Source organism: Nycticebus coucang, chromosome 21, assembly GCF_027406575.1.
Source record: "Nycticebus coucang isolate mNycCou1 chromosome 21, mNycCou1.pri, whole genome shotgun sequence".
NCBI classification, from domain to species: Eukaryota; Metazoa; Chordata; class Mammalia; order Primates; family Lorisidae; genus Nycticebus; species Nycticebus coucang.
Genome location: NC_069800.1, coordinates 4,471,319 through 4,491,551, shown reverse-complemented (window position 1 = coordinate 4,491,551; position 20,233 = coordinate 4,471,319). Strand labels below are relative to the sequence as shown.

The 20,233-nt window shown below is 35.0% G+C and overlaps 2 protein-coding genes across 2 annotated transcripts in view; both read right to left on the bottom strand.

The window, feature by feature from the left end:
• Window positions 1-20,233, bottom strand: part of LOC128573726 (sodium/bile acid cotransporter 7-like) — a 123,099-nt gene that overhangs the window by 10,133 nt on the left and 92,733 nt on the right. The window lies entirely within an intron of this gene.
• Window positions 15,783-16,244, bottom strand: LOC128573727 (prefoldin subunit 4-like). Its single transcript, XM_053574094.1, has one exon. It carries the CDS (start codon window positions 16,236-16,238, stop codon window positions 15,846-15,848), a length of 393 nt encoding a protein of 130 aa, XP_053430069.1. The 5' UTR covers window positions 16,239-16,244; the 3' UTR covers window positions 15,783-15,845.

The following is a 20,233-nucleotide window of genomic DNA, read 5'->3' as shown; positions in this document are numbered from 1 at the left end:
AAACCATACTGCAGATAAGCATATACAAGATAATAATTAAAATGTGAGTTTATAGTTCATGCTCTACATTAGGGATACTTTTCACTGGGTGTATATGTATCATTGTATTTTTTAAGCAGCAATGGCTAAAAAAGAATACTGTTGAAAACATTACTGAATAGTTCTTCTCAACAAAGAAACCTCAATGAAGACTATGGTACTGCTACAAGGCATTCACCACTTAAGAAAACAGAACTTTACACACTGTCTCACTTAAACACCCACCTACATATTAGATATACAAGGTACATGTTCAACATCCAGCTGTTTTGCTAAGAGTAAGCTACATTTTCTGTCTATTTCTACTGGTCCATTTCTTGATACCACTGGAAAAAAATCTTTTAATATTCTAAATCTTGAGGTGAATGAAGGGGGTTGCTATTTGTAACTATTCATCTCAATTCAGGCTAGGAAAAAAATATATTCAAGTTACTGTTTCTGGGTGCTAAATTGAATCAGGTGTCCTCTCCTCTTAAGAAAATTAAGTTGCTTTTGTGCAGGAGTGTTTTAATGAGAACAGAGCAGGCCGACAGTGATGAATGGGAATGACACCAGAGAGAGCACGTAAGCAGGACAATATGTGCATGTTACAGTCTTGCAGCCTATTTTTCACTGACTATTCTGAATGATTTCGCTGTTTCTTAAGGGGCCTATTAATCTCAAATTTAGTTATTATACAACGTTTATTTGAACATATATTCTGCGGATGATGACAGTTAATAAAGGAAATCTTTCACAAGCTCTATCTTTACATATTGTTCCAACTGCAGCTCCCAGTCATTTGAGAGGCTTTATAAAAAAAAAAAAAAGGCACATATATTCAGATTCCTTTCTAAGCACATGGGGAGTCTTAAATAACCGTTAAAATGCATACAAAAAAAGCCCAGAACAAAATGGTAAAGGTAAAAGGACATCTTAACTGTGCAACAAAAATCGCTTAAAGTGCAAACTGACACTTCTAAGACAAACCAGACACCTTTTAACACCTTTAAAGCCTTGGTGTATAATATGCAATAGTTCTTGCATGCCCATCTACATTTTCACAATATGCATTGAGCAGCAGAGAGAGGGCAAAATCAATTTTCTTTAGGTGCAATAAAGAACCAAGTAACACAGCTGCTTTGATTTTTCTTGATAAAACACCATGTTCTTAAAATAGTAGTGATTCTGTGTTTCTTATTCCAAATAGCATACTTTTTGAAAGCTTAAAAGAAATGTTTTAACATTTTTATAAAACTTATTTATGAGCTTGAATAAGCTCATCAATTCCAATTTTGGGTATGATTCTAGAAGACATTTGTTACTTTACATGTTACTGGTTCATTATAACAAAACCTAATATTAGCAGGAAAATATTTATATTAATTCAAGATTTTTAAATCTGCCTTATAGTACTTGAGATGAATACAGACCTAATCCAACACTGCTGATTGCATCCTCTTGAAATATCAGTCTTCAAAAAAATGTTGAATTTCAATGAAATGAGAGTTTGCAAGTGAGGAGTGTTCTTAGGTACTATGATAATCCCTTATAAATCAAGAAACAGAACTCCAGAGGCGAAGGATCTTTCCCAAGTTCATATTGTACAGTAGCAAAGCCAGAACAGAACTCATTGGCAGACACTTCCTGCACCCTCTCTATTACACCCTCACTGCCTATCTTCTATATTATTTAAACAGACATTTGTAGCTATATAACAGAAAAAGTGCATATGCCAAAACAGTAATAGCAGTTATGTTGAGGTAATGAGATTATGGATATTTTTTCCTTTATACTTTTTCTTGACTTTCAATATTTGTGTACAGATTATATATTTCTTAGAAAAAAACCACATAATAAATTGTATATGTTAAGTAAAATTGTAATTTTAGAGGCTTTCTCTTGAACTTAGGCAAACCTTGAACAATGCTGTGCACCTATTAGGTGCTAATATAGAGAAGAAACTACTTGGTCTTCTTTTCTATACTAACATTGAATATTCAATATTCCTAGGAACAAACAGGGACTAAAGCCAGAATACCAACTCTTGAACTGCAAATGTACACTTTTAATATTTGTCTATTAATATTTATTAAGCTCTTGTAAATATCTAAGATTAAGATGAATGAAACTTAAAATGTTATATACTGCTGACAGTACATCTTCTTAAAGATGTACTGCTATAAATTTCTCAATATTCCTAAAGTTTAATTGCTCTGACTCATTTGGGTTTCCTATCTCCCAAAAAAGAACAAAACAAATGCTTCTCTAATTATTAATTCATTCAACATAAATTTATTAAGCAATTTATTAAGCTAGGAACTCAGAACACAAAAATAAATACCACAGAGTACTAACACACAGCCTAGACTAGAAGACAAACATCACGATAGCTACGATACAAGATCGGGGGTAACAAAGAGTTATGATAGCATAGAAAATAACTATAAAAATAAAGGGTTTTTCAATATCTTCTAGTGATATACAATGAGCACTTTTCTGATCAATTAATGGAAGTACTATTTAATGTCAACATATGAACTAAGCTCTCAGCACACCAAGAGAGGAATTAGCCAAGAATTCCCCTAACACTTCTAACACTTTGTTTAGAAGGGCATCCACAAAACATAAGTGACAGCCTATGTCAAAGTATTTAATGTTTCTTAAAAATTTTAGACTCTAGCTGACTTAACTCTGTTATTTCTGCTCTTTTTCCATCCATTAAGTCTGGGAATCTCAGAGCTTCTTAAGAGGGCAATGGATCAGTCCCTCAGCAATAACTCTCTCATCAGCTTTTCATTAGCAATAAAATAGCTTTCCTACCATCTTCTGGGAAATAACTTACCCTAGATTCACAGAACTGCAATGGACTTCTGTACATCATCTAATCAAGGCACTCCTCCTCCTCGAAAAGGACCACACTGAAATCACTAACTAATGGTCCCTACCTATCCTATTCTTCATGTCTTCAGGATTGAAAACAGCACAACCTCTTTTTGAGTTTTGAGCTAAAGTCTGTGTTTTAAATCACATTTTTTTGCTAGTAAATTCTTTCTGTTTCTGAACTATCTTTTTATTGGAAACTATTTTTTCATGTTAGATCCCCTGAGAAAAATTTTAAAGAGCTATTTTTGCCAATACAAGTAATGGGCTACTAAATAGTTAACAACTGACTCCAAGGATAAGGGGAGGAATACCAATTTGTAATATTTGCTGATTTTTATGCTGTAAATACTCCCACCACGGCCAATTTCAAGCTGCAAACATGATGTCAATGAAAAAGAAGATGAGAAAAATGGCATAATGCCAAGAAACATAATAAATTAGAAAAAGAAGGGCAAATTGTACACAAAATAGGCACAAGAAGGAAATAATAAAGATATGATCAGAAACTAATGAAATCTAATGAAATAAAGAAACAGAAAAATAACTGAGTAGTCAATAAAATAAAAAACTAGATTTTTGGAAAAAGACTGATAGAACTGATAACCCTCTAGAACAGGAGGGACTAGTGAATTTTCTCTGTAAAGAGTCACTCTTTTATTTTACCCAACTGATTTAACCTATATTGCAACACAGTGTTATGCTAACTACTTGGAATTGATGTCAAATTCCACAAGTTAAAGACTCAGGCCTCCATAAGACCACCCTACTTTTAACAGCAGCTGTACTTTGAGAGTCCTCAGACTACCTACACCTCTGACCAACTGGCTGTAAATTCAAGAGATTCCATATTCCCCTTAGGTTCAATAATTTACTAGAATAACTCACAGAACTCATTAAAAGTGCTATAATTACAGTTTTATTGTAAGGGATATGTAGAGAAAGGGCAAGATCAGGGAAGGAGTACAGAGCTTCCTACCATCTTAGAGAACATTAAGATCTTTACCAACCAGGAAGCAACACTAAGCTTTGGTGTCCAGGAAGAAACACTGTGCTTCAGTGTCTGGAGTTTTTAAATAAGGTTTCAGTATGTAGGAATAATTGATTGACTCACTGACCACATGGTTAAACTCAATCGCCAGCTCTTCCTTTCCCTGAAGAGCAGTCAGCTAAAAGTTCCAAGGTTCTAATCCCACGCTTAGTCTCTCTGGTGACCAGCCCTCACCTCGAAGCTATCTAAGGGCCCACCACCTCATCTGATTGGCAAAACAAAGACACTCTTAACACTTAGGAAATTCCAAAGATTTTTGAACCTTCATGCCAAAAACACAGGACAAACACTAGATATATTTTTTATCATGCAACAGCCACATAAATATTTCATATTTTGTGGCCCTATGGTCACAAATGCTCACCTCCACTGTTGTAGCCAAAAGCAGCTGTAGGTCCTGTATGAACTGAAGAGTAAGGTTGTATTCCAACAAAGCTTTATCTATGCACGGATACTAAAATTTGATTTTCACTTAATTTTCATGTGTTATGAAATTTTATTCTTCTTCAGATTTTTTTCCCCTAATCGTTAAAAAAATGTAAAAGTTATTCTTAACTTACATACCATGCAAAAACATGTGACAAGCTTGATGTGGCTACAAACCACAGTTTGTCCATTCCTGCTTTCGAGGGGAAGAAAAGGAAAGACAGAAATTACCACTACCAGGAATGAAAGAAGAGACATCCTAAAATCCTTCAGACATTTAAAAGATGAGTAAATTGAGAACGTTAGGCCCCAAAGTTTAACAAAGTGGTTCTCAACCTTCCTAATGCCATGACCCTTTAATACAGTTCCTCATGTTGTGGTGACCCCCCAACTATAAAATTATTTTCGTTGCTACTTCATAACTGTAATTTTGCTACTGTGATGAATCGTAATGTAAATATCTGATATGCAGTATATATTTAGGCAACCCCTGTGAAAGGCTCGTTTGCCCCACAAAGGGGTCACGACCCACAGGTTGAGAACTCCTGACTTAGATAAAATGAACAAATTCCTTGAAAGACACAAACTACCAAAGCTCTCTCAAAAACAACAAGCAACTTAAACTGACCATTCTCTATTAAAGATAACATATGCTTAAAAATGTTCTCAAAAAATTTACAGGGCCAATGCCTTCACCAGTGAATTCTACCAAATATTTAAAGAAGAAATAATAGTAATTTCATGAAAATCACACAGAAAATACAAGCAGGAAATTATGCCAAATCATTTTATGAGACAAGCACTAGCCTGTACGACACCAGATTAAAACATGAAAACTGCAAAGCAATAATCATCGCGCACACAGATAGACATAAAACTCCTTACAAAATTTGAACTAATTAAACTTAGTAATATAAGAAAAGAATGATACATTATGACCAAGTAGGGTTTATTCTAGGAATATAAAGTTGGTTTAAGATTGTAATATCAGGGCAGCGCCTGTGGCTCAAGGAGTAGGGGGCCGGTCCCATATGCCGGAGGTGGCGGGTTCAAACCCAGCCCTGGCCAAAAACCACAAAAAAAAAAAAAAAAAAAAAAAAAGATTGTAATATCAATCAAAGCAATGTACCTTGTCAAAAGCTTTTAAAAGGAAAACATATAATCATTCCAATAGATGAAGAAAAAAATATTTGATAAAACTCAGATATTCATGAGTAAAAACTCAAAAATCTAGAATTGATTTAAAAATTTCTTCCCCTGACACAGAATGTCTTCATAAAAACCAAACAGCTAATGTTAGGCTTCATGGCAAAAAAGTGTATGTTCCTAAAATCACGAACAAAGTGAAGATGTCAACTTTCACTATTATTTCTGCTCAACTTTTGCCTTGTCAAAGTAAAATAAAATGAAGACCAGGACTTAAAATTACCCAACAGACCAAGAAAGAGACCTTGGGGCGGTGCCTGTGGCTCAGGGAGTAGGGCGCCGGCCCCATATGCCGAGGGTGGCGGGTTCGGACCCAGCCCGGGCCAAACTGCAACAGAAAAATAGCCGGCCGTTGTGGCGGGCGCCTGTAGTCCCAGCTGCTCTGGAGGCTGAGGCAAGAGAATCGCGTAAGCCCAAGAGTTAGAAGTTGCTGTGAGCAGTGTGAGGCCACGCACTCTGCCCGAGGGCAGTACAGTGAGACTCTGTCTCTACAAAAAAAAAAAAAAAAAAAAAGAAAGAAAGAGACCTTAACCTTAACTTGGGCTATTTCTTGTATGTGCTTCTGATAATCAGAAATAAAACTAAGTCATCTCCAAAAATGGTAAAAATAATTGTTACTATCCAATTCCCTGCTATCTGGAAATCCCCAATTTTATAACCAATCACTATAAAGTTTAAACAACTCTCCCATTTTTGCAATATAACTCAATCTGTAATAGTCTACCTCTGGGATTCTAACTAATTTAAATTTTGAAGTTGCTTGAGTCACAATTTGTGTTTACTCTTTTATTCAATAATAAACTTGAAAATTCACTTTACTAATATGATTTGACTTTTGTTTTGACAGCCTAAAAGTTCTAACCATGCAATAATTGAAGAAAAAGAAATAAAAGGCATACAGATTAGAAAAGAAGAATAAGTCCATCTTTATTCACAAATCATGTCATCCTAGAAAATTCCTCTCCTCCCCAAACAGAAAACTACAACAATGAATGAGTTTATCAAGGTCGTACAATACAGGGTCTATCTATAAAAATAAATGCATTTCTATTTTTTTTTTATTGTTGGGGATTCATTGAGGGTACAATAAGCCAGGTTACACTGATTGCAATTGTTAGGTGAAGTCCCTCTTGCAATCACATCTTGCCCCCATAAAGTGTGACACACACCAAGGCCCCACCCCCTCCCTCCATCCCTTTTGCTTGTATTAGCAAGGAATACTTTTAAATCAAAATTAATAAAAATGCTATTTACAAATAGCATCACAAACATGAAACATAGAAACTAACAAAATATGTGCAGAATTTGTATGTTAAAGGCTACAAAACATTGATGAGGGAAATTTTAAAAGGCTTAAATGGAGGGACATGAATATCAGTGTTAAGATGACAAATCTTTCCATATTGATTTATAGACTCAATGTAATCTTGATCAAATTCCCTGCAGGATTTTTAGTAGAAATTGACAAGATGACTCAAAGTTATTTTTGAAATAAATTTTATGTATTTATTTATTTATTTATTATTCAACAAAATTTTATTGGGGAAAAAAGTTGGAAGACTTGCACTACTGATTTCAATACTTAATAAAATGCTACACCAATTAAGACCATGTGGTGCTGGCTTAAAGGCAGATATACAGATCAATAAATGGAACAGAATAGAAAGTCCAGAAACAGACTCACATGGATACAGTACAATGATTTTTGACAAGAGTGCTGGAGTAATTTAGTGGGGAAAAGATAATCTTTTCAATATGTGGTAACTGGACATCTATATGAAACAACCAAAAAAAAATCTATAAATTAAAAAAAAAAAACCTTTGACATTCACCTCACTATATACAAAATCTATGTTGGACTGGATTATAGACTTTAACACAAGAGCTAAATCTATAAAACTTTTAGAAGAACACACACAGAAAATCTTAGTGATTTTGGATTAAGACAATGTTTCTAAGTTAATACACAAAAATCATAAACTTTAGAATAAAAAAATTGACAAATGACTTTATCACAATTTAAAACTTCTTTCCTTTAGAGACAATGCAGAGAAAATGAAAAACAGAGCCACAGGCTGAAAGAATGTGTTTGTAAATACATATCTATATGTAGACTATATTTAAAAGTAAAAATTAAAAACCTCTTATAGCTAAATAAGAAGACAATTTAATGGAAAAAATGTACAAAAGATTTGGACAGATATTTCACTGAAGAAGAGTGATAGATGGTAAATCAACACATGAAAAGACACTAAACATCATTAGATATTAATGTATATTAAAATCACCATGAGATAAAACTCAGACACTGACAGTTCAGTGCTGGTGAGGATGTGGACCAACTAGAACCCTCATGTAACATTGCTTTGACTAAAAATGATACAGCCACTATGGAAAATAGTTTGGCAGTTTCTTTCACACTCACCCATATACTTACCATATGACTGATGTGGCCACCCCACCACTAGGTATTTATAAAAGAGACAGACATCCACATGTTCACACAAAGACTTGGATTCAAATGTTCAGCTTTATTTGTAATAGCTCAAAACCAAAAAACTACCCAAATGTCCATCAGCTAGTGAATGGATAAAGAAATTGTGATAGATTTGATAGACTGGATAAAGAAATAGATAAAGAAATTGTGATAGATTTGATAGACTGGATAAAGAAATAGATAAAGAAATTGTGATAGATTTGATAGACTGGATAAAGAAATAGATAAAGAAATTGTGATAGATTTGCATACAAAGGAATATTCCTCAGCAATAAAAAGGACTGAACTACTGATACATGCAACAACATGGATGAATCTCAAAAGCATTATGCGAAAGTACAGCAGCCAGACACAAAAGTACCTTACTATTCCATTGATAGACTATTCTGGAAAAGGCAAAACCATACAGATAGAAACCAGCTCACTGGCTGTCAGGGACTGCAGGCAGGAGAAGGGAAAGAGGCATAAAAGAATTTTTTGTTATGATGGCAGTGATCTAAATCTTGACTGTGTTAGGGTTTACGAACTTGAAATATTTTCCAAACTAATGCACATATATTATAAAGCTTGAATTTAAATCTCTGTAAATGATATACATAAAAACAAGACTTTTCATATATGTAAACATTTTAAAAGTCAACAAAAGGTAGAAAAACATAACTGTATGGCATTAAGGTTTATCTTTTTCTTTTTTCTAAGGTTTACCTTTTTCTTATTTACTTGGTTCTAAGGTTTACACAGAAAATTTTAATAAAAAAGCAATAAGATTTAATAAAAACATAAAAGAATCAAAACAACAGAATTATAGTTACTAATTCCTATCTTAGAAAGATTAAGCTTCAAGGCATGCTTGTGATTTGTATCATAAAAATGTCTTTTCAAGTCATTATTTTTAATAATAACATAATATAGATGCTTAAAGACTCTGACTTTATCTGACATTCAAAAAAGATACCCTGTCTTTCACTTATTTAAAAATGGTAAGGATTTCATGTAAAATAAACTATCATCACACAGATATTTGTGAAATACTAGAACAAGCACTGATAATGGGATCAAAAGACTTGATTTCAAAACAATTTGGTCACGTACTTATCTATGAAAACTCATTAAATCTCAGTTTATTCATTTTATTAGATGTGACTAACAATACCAACTTTATAAAACTTGTATGAGGATTAAATGAGGGCAAATATAAAACCACTGGGTATTGCTGTGGCAGATGCCTGTAGTCTCAGCAACTTGGGGGAGGCTGCGGCAGGAGGATCACTTGAGCCCAGGAATGTGAGGTTGCTGTGAGCTAGGATGAAGCCATGGCACTCTAGCTTGGGCAACAGAGTAAGCCTCTGTCCCAAAAAACAAACAAACAAAAAAAAAAACAAAAAAATCCTACTGGGTATTCTACAAAATTCTACCAAATATCATATACTATATAAATAAGGCCCAGCAAAACTTTATCATGTAATTATTCATTTTCAAACTCCCTGAAGAACATAGGTTGTACAAGGACATAAGAGACATCACAGTGGGAAAAGTTCCACTAATGAACTAACCATTTCTAAAATGATCCCCAAGAAAATCTTTTCCTTTCCTGCACCCCTACCCTAACTCCTTTATAAAGTACCTATCTCTACCCTTCAGCTTTGGTTAGCTTACTCTAAATAATTGTACAGAATTTTAAAAACCTTGTAACATATCACACATAAAATGCAAATATGTTACTAAATAGAACTGTCAATCCTGCAGAAGATGTACCATTTAATTAACCTAATGAAATCAGAACAAAGTCAATGAGAAATGAGGAAAATGAAAAAGCAGATGGGTGCTTAAAAAGAGAGCAAGCAGAACATTTTTTTGAGAGCACCTGTGGAAACTGATGAAGACTGTATTCTTTTTGCAAATTCATATTTTTATGGCTTCATTGCAAAAAATAACAAAACACCAGCAAAAAATACATAATCAAGTCATATAATTTTCTTAGGAAAATTACATCAGGCCTGGCTTCCCAAAAGCAACACTTAATTAAGGCTCGGCGCCTGGAGCACAGTGGTTATGGCACCAGCCACATACACCAAGGCTGGCAGGTTCGAACCAGGCCCGGGCCAGCTAACCAATAATGATGGCTGCAACAAAAAATAGGTGGGCGTGCCTGTAGTCCCAGCTACTTGGGTGGCTGAGGCAAGAGATTCGCTTAAGACCAAGAGTTTGAGGTTGCTGTGAGCTATGACACCACAGCACTCTACCAAGGGTGACATAGTAAGACTGTCTCAAAAAAAAAAAAAGCAACATTTGATTTTTTCTTCATTCATTGTAAGAATTTGTAAATATCTACAATCCAAATTGTATTAAGTGAATGATAAAATGAGCTTATTTTCATGATTTACAGTTTTACTTTTTAAAATAAAAACAATACTTTTCAGTAATTACTACAAAAATGTTGATTTTTAAAAAAATTAGTAGACTTTAAGTAATCTTTCTCTTGTACCACAAACGTTGAATAATGTAATCTCTTCTATTTTCATTCTGTTTACTAACATTTTTGTAGGGGTTAGAATATAAAAATTCTCTTTATGTTCTATAAAATCATAGCTAACCTTTAAACAAAGCTTCAACATGTTACATTCAGCAGAATGTAATTTAAATTTTCTAAAAATACAGAAAAAAATTAGAAAACCTCTTTCCAATTTCTTAATTTTACATTATAAGGGTTTGACAGAAGCCTCTTGTGGGAAGTGACTTGCTTAAGATCACACAGTGGCTGAGTCAGAATAACAAGGATGAACTCCCGAACAGTCCACTCTAGGTCATTAATCTTTATCTAACTCTACTATACTATGTAGATAAGATATATATGTATCTCAAAATACAGAGTATGGAAATTCTATAGACACAGTAAACAGTAAAACACTAGTCGGCAAGCAGCGAAGCACTAAACCGACTTCAAATTTTTATTAAGGTTATCTTTCTGCTGGTGATTGAAGGTCTATTAGCTTAGTGGGCCATGCAATAGCTGTAGCACCACAACTAATGGACTGCCAAGAGATGATTTAATAAAGAGGCCCAGCTGAACAACAGTGTATAAGTAACTCTGACAACCTGAGGCTTTCTTCTGGTCAAACGTTTTATATCTGTAAGTGACTTTCTCTAAAAAAATTACCCGAGAAGATACTCTCAGAAGGTTTCACTGTAATAACAGTAGCCCGAACATATAAGTTCAGATTCTCTAAGATTTTAAGGTGTGATTAAAAAGAAAAAAAGCCTAAAGGTCTTGTCCCTTGATCCTTCTACAGGCACCATTTACAGCATGGTTAGACATCTAGTTAAACAATGTGTTCAGTGACTACAATGTACATTTTTTTTTATTGAAGCAAAACAAACAAATAGAATAACTTCATAAACATTTCCCTCTAAATTTTACTGTAAAATGTGACTGATAAATATTGGGGGAGGATGTCAAATAAAAATATTTATTTAATACACACTTCTAAAACATATTAGAAGTGGACCTCCTGTCTTTAAAAAAATGGGCCAACTTGCACTGAGAAAACAAAAGCAGCAGGAGAAAAAAAAACATCAAATGAGCAAAGATTTTTAAAAAATAATGATGCATATGTTTGATAAGAGTTCAAGGAAAAGGCAATTTTACACTCTTTATAACCTTGCTGGAAGTTTAGTAAGCATCAATACCTCAACAATATCCATACATGTCCCTGGACCCAGCAATTCGACTTCTAAAACTTTATATGAAAATACTACCAATTGGCTGGGCACCCATAGCTCAGCAGTTAGGGTGCCTGGTTTGAGCCCAGCCCGGGCCTCCTAAACAAACAAACAAACAAACAACTACCACAAATATATATATTTGTGTTGCGGGGTGTTGTGGCAGGCACCTATAGTCCAGCTACTAGGGAGGCTGAGGCAAGAGAATTGCTTGAGCCCAAGAGTTTGAGGTTGCTGGGAGCTATGATACCACGGAACTCTACCAAGGGTGACAAAGTGAGACTCTGTCTCAATAAAAAAAAAAAAAAAAAAAGAAAGAAAGAAAGAAAATACTACAGATCCAAGAAAAGATTTAACTAAAAGAAATTTCACCACACCATTATTTTTAATAGCAAAAGTAGTTGGAAATATCCAGGGCTAAATTAATCCTTACACATCCACACATGAAAATAATAAATAGTCTATAAAAAGAGTGATTATAAAACACCATGGAGTGATGTTCACAATATATTGTTAAGTGGACAAACAGGACTACAAAACAGTATGCACTGTATGATCTCATTACATTAAGTGTATGTGCAGATAATAAGGTTTGGAAAGACATATATATATATATATACACGTATATAGTTATTTGAACAGTGAGATTATGGTATTTCTTTGTTTATATTTTGAGATTATCTACTAGGAATATATAAAAAATAAAGTTATTAAAAATTTTTAAACCATACAAGAACATAATTTTCTTTTTTTTTTTTGAGACAGAGTTTCACTTTGTCTCATCCTGTAGAGTGACGTATCATCATAGCTTACAGTCATCCTGTAGAGTGACGTAGCATCATAGCTTACAGCAACCTCAGACTCCTGGGGTCAAGCAATTCTCTTGCCTCAGCCTCCCGCCACAACACCCAGCTATTTTTAAAGACGAGGTCTCGCTCTGGCTCAGGCTGGTCTCCACCTGTGAGTTCAGGCAATCCACCCACATCAGCCTCCCAGAATGCTAGGATTACGGGTGTGATATTCTATTTTTAGTAGAGATGGGGGTCTCACTCTTATTGAGGCTGGTCTTGAGCTTCTGAGGCTGAAGCAATCCATCCATCTCAGCCTCTTAAAATGCTAGTATTACAAGTGTCAGCCACTGCCCCTGGACAAGAACACAAAATTTTATTATATAGTCACTGTGGAATTTTGTATGTGACTATAAGAAGTCACAGAGCCATGTGCTTTAGGACAGGGAATGACTGGTAATCCTTTCCCTTGATACACCATTGGTCGAAAATTACGTTCATGTGATAATGTGAATTTAACACCCTCCCCCCCAAAATCATTTCATTGAAAATAACAGTAATTTTAATATTATTAGAAAAAGAATCCATGATAGTCATTATCAAAATAGGCATTTATAGGGAAAATAAATAGCAAAAAACAAACAAACAAAAAAAACAAACAAAGACATTTAGGTGGAATGATTTTAGGTTGCAAACAAGACAGATGAGAGTTCAAATACTTAAAGCCACAGATATTATCTTAGAGAAGAACAGTTTCTATGTCCTTTTCAATAGAGTTTATTATTTACTTACATTAAAAATGTTTTTCTTTAATAGTCCCCACAATAGAAAAGATAAAGTCCAGCTTAGATTCATGATTCTTTTTAAAGGATATTCAATTTCTTATGAAACAAAGACAGAACTTCCCACCTGAATTTTCACATGAAATATTTCCACTAAGAATATTTCAAACATTTACAAAATTTGAAAAGACTTTGAAATTGTTTCTTAAAAATTTATGTTTTATAGAGTCCAACAATGTGTTAGGCAGCCAATATGTGTAACTAACACACATTCTTTCTGTCTCTGTCTCTCTCTGTTACTCTCACACTTCCCTCCCTCTTTCCCTTTCTCTATTTTGCTTCAAGAAATTTTTGTATTATATTTATGGTGTGACTCATTCAAAACAGGTTTATGAAGTTAATTGCTATTTTCCTCTTCTAAACACATATGAAAAAGAAATGACTTACGTAAAAGCAACACTTTTACTTTTAAAACTGTGCTTAGACTACTCAAGACAGATCTCTCTGATTTAAAACTCATTCTTAGGAAAATTTATGAATAAAATGAAGTTTAGAGGTATAATCTTATTCTGGGAGCCTTCTGAATAATTGCTTCTTGATTCAATACCAAATAATTCTCAGTGACTGGAAGATACAACTGTCTGACACTTTTTAAAACCTTAAATCTCAAGTTTTAGTATCCTTTAACTATCATATTAGAAAAGAAAATAAGACATCGGTGTTTCTTGCAATACTCTTTATTTCCATTAAAACAGTGCATTCATGGTAAAGCACTGCTTAAATATGAATTGTCCACACACACAGTTCCTGTTATATCAAATTATTCAGAAAACACTCCCTTGACAAAGAGATTGTGAGGAAGATTGAAGCGTCAGATAACAGTTGGACTAAAAGATCTCTGTTGGCACTTCCCATCCAATCACTCTCTGCAGTTCTTACAAAGATCTCAGTTTCACTGAAGTCTTTATCAGACACCAAGTGAGTCAACATGTATTCAAAGACTCTTCAAGAATACAAATGAGAAGGTTACTTAAACCGGCCCTCCTTCCTAATCACAATTAGCACAAATTCAAGATCTAAATTGTGAACATAGTTTGAGATTTTTAAAAAGATGTCCTTTAACCTGCTTCCTCCTCCTCTTTTCTGTTCCTTCATCTTTTTAATCTCAGAAGTTGAAAGAGGTTTACATATTTTAGGAGAAAAAAATGTAGATGCTTTTTTAATATGTGTTCCCCGAACTACTCCTTACATCTACTTTCTAATCCCCAACTCACTTAATTATATTCAGTGTGAATTTAAATTGCAATTAACATCTTTTGAGGGATTACATGTTCTAATCACAATTATGCAGTGAATATTTGAAACACACACATTTTGTTATATTATCTGAAATGCAAATTGGAGTCCAAAAAAGATGTTTAATAAAAATGTATAGTATTGAAGACTTTATTATAGAACCTTGGGGACTAGACATGAGATTTTAAAGAGTAGAAGCACTGATAAAAGTATAAAAACAAATTGCTTCACCTCCAAAACCCCTGAAAATGGCTCCACTTGGCTCCCATTTAACCTAGCTTCATCACAGTTTAAAAACTGCCTTCCAAGATGTTTTATTAACCAAACTGAATTTCATTCTTTTCCCCCTAGATCAGTAGCTCACAGAGTCCTAAATGAGACATGATGCATAAAATTCTGTAAGGGCAAAAGACAAAATCTGTTTTTCTGACCCAGGAATTTATAATGGAATGATTAACTAACTTGACTTTTCCCTCAAAATAGCATTTCAGAAGCAGAAAAAAAAAAAAAGCTGACATTTGTTGAGTACCTTCTATGTGCCAGACAATAAGCAGTATTTTACTTACTCCTCAAAATAACCCTATGAGGTAAGGGTTATTCCATTTTGTAGATGTGAAAATAATAATAATAAGAAGAAGAAACAGAAAAGTGAGGTGGTTGAGAGAAATAAATGAAATGAATCAGTGATGAGCTCTTAGGTAAAAGGATAATATCATTTCTGTAAAGGTGAGACACCTTATGAGGAAAGTCTACAACCAAGCACCTATTTTCAATTTTCAATTTAACTACAATCCTCTCGAACAGGCTGCTGGGATTTCAGTGGCCCCAGAAGACATGTTCATCTCTTGTTGTAAGCTTAGATAGAATGTTTCAGGAAGTTTCATTGTGTGTGTGTTTTTTTTTTGATTGCTCAAATGATTTTAATAACATGACATAAAGCCCCTAGACTTGACATAATCATTATGCAAAATACAAAGATGAATACTGTCTTCTTTTAAAAATATAAAATAAATAAGCAAGACATGTGAAAATAGGCAAGTTTCCATTAAATAAATGAAAAGTTTAAAAAAAAGGAAGTTTTCCTTTCCATGTCATTTGAAGAAGGGAAATTATCATTTTAAACAATATTCAAGTTTATTAAACAAATTAACAAATTAGAAAAAAGTATTATAAAATGTTTAGCTTGCATCAGCTTCAAGGTTTATTTTGCTCCCAAATTTTGCATATAACTGAACTTTCAAATCTGCTAACACCCGCTGAATTGATTCCACTCTGGATCCTAAGGCATCAATTTCTTCTTGCAAATTTTTCTTCGCTTCTTCTAACATTTCTTGTGTTTCTTCTTGAGAATGGCTAATGAAAACATCACCAATTTGATAAGGTATCATTAAACAGTCTTCATCTGCAAGCGTGATGTCATCACAAGCATCTTCTAAATTCTGGAGCTGTTTCTTTTTTACTTCTATTTCTTCCTTCAGCTCTGTGATTCTACTCGTATTCCGTGCAAATTTGTTTATCTTTTGTTGATCTTCAAAAGCAACGTTGACATCTTCTGCAGCCACCTTCTTCATGGTGGCCGCCAAGTTTCATGGTTGAGGCTCTCAGGGCTTTTCTGGGCTTACTTGGCCAGCTCATCGCTCAGTGTCAGGCTTTATCATAAAGTAGGAATCTGGTGGATGCCCTGCTTCCTCCTGGTAACTTTCTTCTTTTATCCTCAGGATCTGCTTTTATGCTTAACAGATCATTAGCTCCAAGGTTAGGTTTACCTTCAAGGAAACTAAAGCAAATTAAAATTCTGCCTTTCCCTTTACTCCTCTGTCAGTTTCCTGTTAACCCATCAGTTTCCACACAGTTTTTGCTGCTATGCTTTACTAGTGAAGGAGGGACTAGTTAGGCTAGCTCTGACCTTTTCCTTTGAGATTACCAAGATACAATAACACAAAGTTGCTAGCTGATCAACCCTGAAAAGTCCATTTAAAAAACAAAAAACAAAGATTTCTGTGCTCCTTAGCATGATTTTCCCCTCATTTTTCATGTCCCAGCCACCTTGATCTTGTGTGATATTCTTATATCTAATACTAGACAATACCCTGTACAAGCACAGATATGGGCACAACCCAAAGATTTGAAGGAGGTAAGTGGCAGAAGAAATGTTTTAGCATGTAGTCTACCATTTCAACAGCCAAGAAATGCAGACATCAGAGGGCCCCAGACTTAATTTACCATGGTCTCAAGCCAGCTCTACAGCTAGAGAAGCCCTAACAAGTTTAACACACTAATTCTCACATGAATTGTATTTAACTCACAGTAGTTCTAAGCCCAGGACCTCCTGAAGCATGTAGAACTGCTGGATAGGCGGGAAGGTCCATAGCCCCCCTGTGTACTGTGAAATCTCTGCTCATTGTCTTTGCTATTCATTGGCATGTCTCCCTCACACTCTGTTGACCTGCTTCATACCCACATAAGCTTCAGCTGCCCATCACATGTGCTAGACTAAGTTCTCCAATCACTGTAACTTCCAGTTGTCCATTTCCTTTTGAATGTTTGCCTGGTGGCTATCCAAATGCAATCAATACGATAGCACACCTTGATGTGACAGTGTTGCACATGCTTTGGGCGTATGACTCAGAGGTCCTCATTCAAGACCACACAAGGTCCACTCCAGACAAAACTAAATACTTGTTGGGTGGCTCCTGTGGCTCAAAGGACTAGGGCGCTGGCCCCATATGCCAGAGGTGTGGGTTCAAACCCAGCCCTGGCCGTAAACTACAAAAAAACAAACAAACAAACCAAAAAAAAACCTAAATATTTGTGGAATCACAAAAGACTCAAATCTCAGAAACAAATTCAGTAAGTACGCCATGAGTCATATACGACCCCCTTGACATGCAGTGTAAAAACTGATTCTAACACCATGTCAGTTGCATATAACTTACATACAGAAGCAATAAAAAATAACAAATATTTCATGAAATTAGAAAGGATCATTTTGTTTTCAAAGCTTTTATTACATCTTTGTAATAAAACACCCTGGCCTCAAGGAAAAATTTTTTTACTAGTGTGGTCTTGTGTTAACTGACGGACAATAGTGGGTATAAACAGTGATACCTACTTACAAGGACTTTATGGGAATTAAATTAGATCACCCATGTAAAACATTAGCATAGTAAGTGCTTAATAAATGTTAGCTATTATTGACTTTATATTCATCAATATCATCACATTACTAAGTGGTGAAAACCAATAATCAATGATTTGCCAAATTAGGAATCCGGAAAGAGAAATTAAAAATTTCTGATAAGTTTGGAAACACAGCGACAAATAAACATTTAAAGATGGGGAAAAGAAAGAAGGAAGAACACTGAGGGATGGGGCAAGGCAGTGTTTATTTTTCACAGTATAATTTGATTTGAAAATCATACTTCTTTGTTAATATTTAGAGATTTGTGAGGCTTAGGAAAATATTCTACAACAAATCAATTGTTTTTTAACATCATAGAAAGAAAAACCTGAATGTCTTCAGGGAGAAAACAAAATTGTATGAAGGAGGTGGTCCTAACAGTCCTCATTAGGACTGCGGTTTGGATTGAAAGAACCATTCAAGCTTCTCCCAAAAGTCCCCTAAAAAACAAAGCTGAATGGGGATCATGACCAGAAGGACAGCATAGTCACTAGAGAGGCTAATGACTTCTAGGAGGGCACAAACCAATTCCCCTGGCAAAATCTTTGCATCTTTCCTATTGAAGCACATCTCCGAACCCCGTCTTCATCTCTTCAATTCTAGCCTTTCTTGTGCTTCTGATAAAGTAGTAACATGAGGAGAATATAAAGGCCACAAATGGTTGGTGGAGGCAGAAAGGTGGTCAGGAAACCACTTGTCATTGGAGTCTGAAAGGCTGGAAATTTAACTTGGTCCACAGTCTCACAAAGCTGTCAGAGGGCACATGGAGACCACTTCCTTGAAAGCAGTACAAGAGAAAGGTAAAGAGAAGACAAGGGACGCTAGGATCCATGGATTTGAAATCTTTCTACTTGAATCTGAGTACTAGCATCAAAATCAACCCAATTACTCAGTCAACAGGCATTTGCTGAATTCCTACTACATATAAGAAATGGCAAAATATTTTCTTAACATAAGATATGACCTCTGTCCTCATGAACATTTTCAACACACAAGGGCATATTTGCATGTGTCAAATACAAAGCTACTTGGAAGAAAACCAGGCATCCCTTTGAAATAAGACTTCCTTTCAAACAGAGTTTATGATTTACTCTGCAATGGACTATGTTCGGGGCAGATGCATAACCATGTTCTGGCAACAAGCAGCATATGGACCCTGCCTGCACTGCCGTCTGGTTAGAGAACAAAGGCATAAAAAAGTGGTGATCCTTTCACTATAGCTCGATCTACTTCATGAGCTTATTGCTTCCTTGAATAACTTTTCTTCAAGTCTTAACAACTTAACAACTATTATTCAATTATTTAAACTTAATACTTTATTTAAAATGCCACTTTAAAAAAATATACTCAACTAGAACTCCTCTCAACATATTCCCAGGTATACTTACACTTTTGATTCTCAGACACAGATGCACAGAGATATACAGAAACAGACATACATATGTATAGTCATGTACATATATCGTCACACATACATATACACACAACAGCACACCCTATGTATGTATGTGACTATTAGTAAATGTGTAATATATAAAGACATATTAGAAAAGGATTTTGCTAAAATTACAAAGAAATATTGCTTAGATAGAACTAGTTTCTTCTCCCTTTTTCTAAATATTTAAAGTCAAATGCAGGCCAGGCACAGTGCCTCACACCTGTAATCCTAGCACTTTGGGAGGCCAAGGTGGGGGACTGCTTGAGCTGAGGAGTTTGAGACCAGCCTGAGCAAGAGCGAGACCCTGTCTCTAAAAATAGCCAGGCATTGTGGCGGGTGCCTGTAGTCTACCTACTTGGGAGACTGAGGCAAGAGTATCACCCAAGAGTTTGAGGTTGCTGTGAGCTGTGATGCCTTGGCACTCTACAAAGGGCAATAAAGTGAGACTCTGTCTCAAAAAAAAAAAAAAAAGTCAAACGCACAATTACCTTGATAGAAAGAAGTTTCTTTTTTTTTCCTTTTTTTTTTTTTGAGACAGTCTTATTATGTCGTCCCTCAATAGAGTGTCATGGCATCACAGTTAACAGCAACCTCAAACTCTTGGGCTTACGTGATTCTCTTGCCTCAGCCTCCCAAGTAGCTGGGACTACAGGCACCCACCAGAATGCCCGGCTATTTTTTTTGTTGCAGTTGTCATTGTTGTTTAGCAGGCCTGGGCCTGGTTCGAGCCTGCCAGCCTCAGTGTATATGGCTGGTGCCCTAACCACTGAGCTACGGATGCCAACCCAGAAAGAAGTTTCTTTTCTGGTACAATACAAGGTACTTACCCCAAACTTCAACCAAGTTTTCACTAGAGTATTAAAATGATGTTTACATATTTATGTTTTGATGGAAGAAATCGTGTGTATTCTTTTTCACCAGATACATGGTAACCATACCAGTAGCCT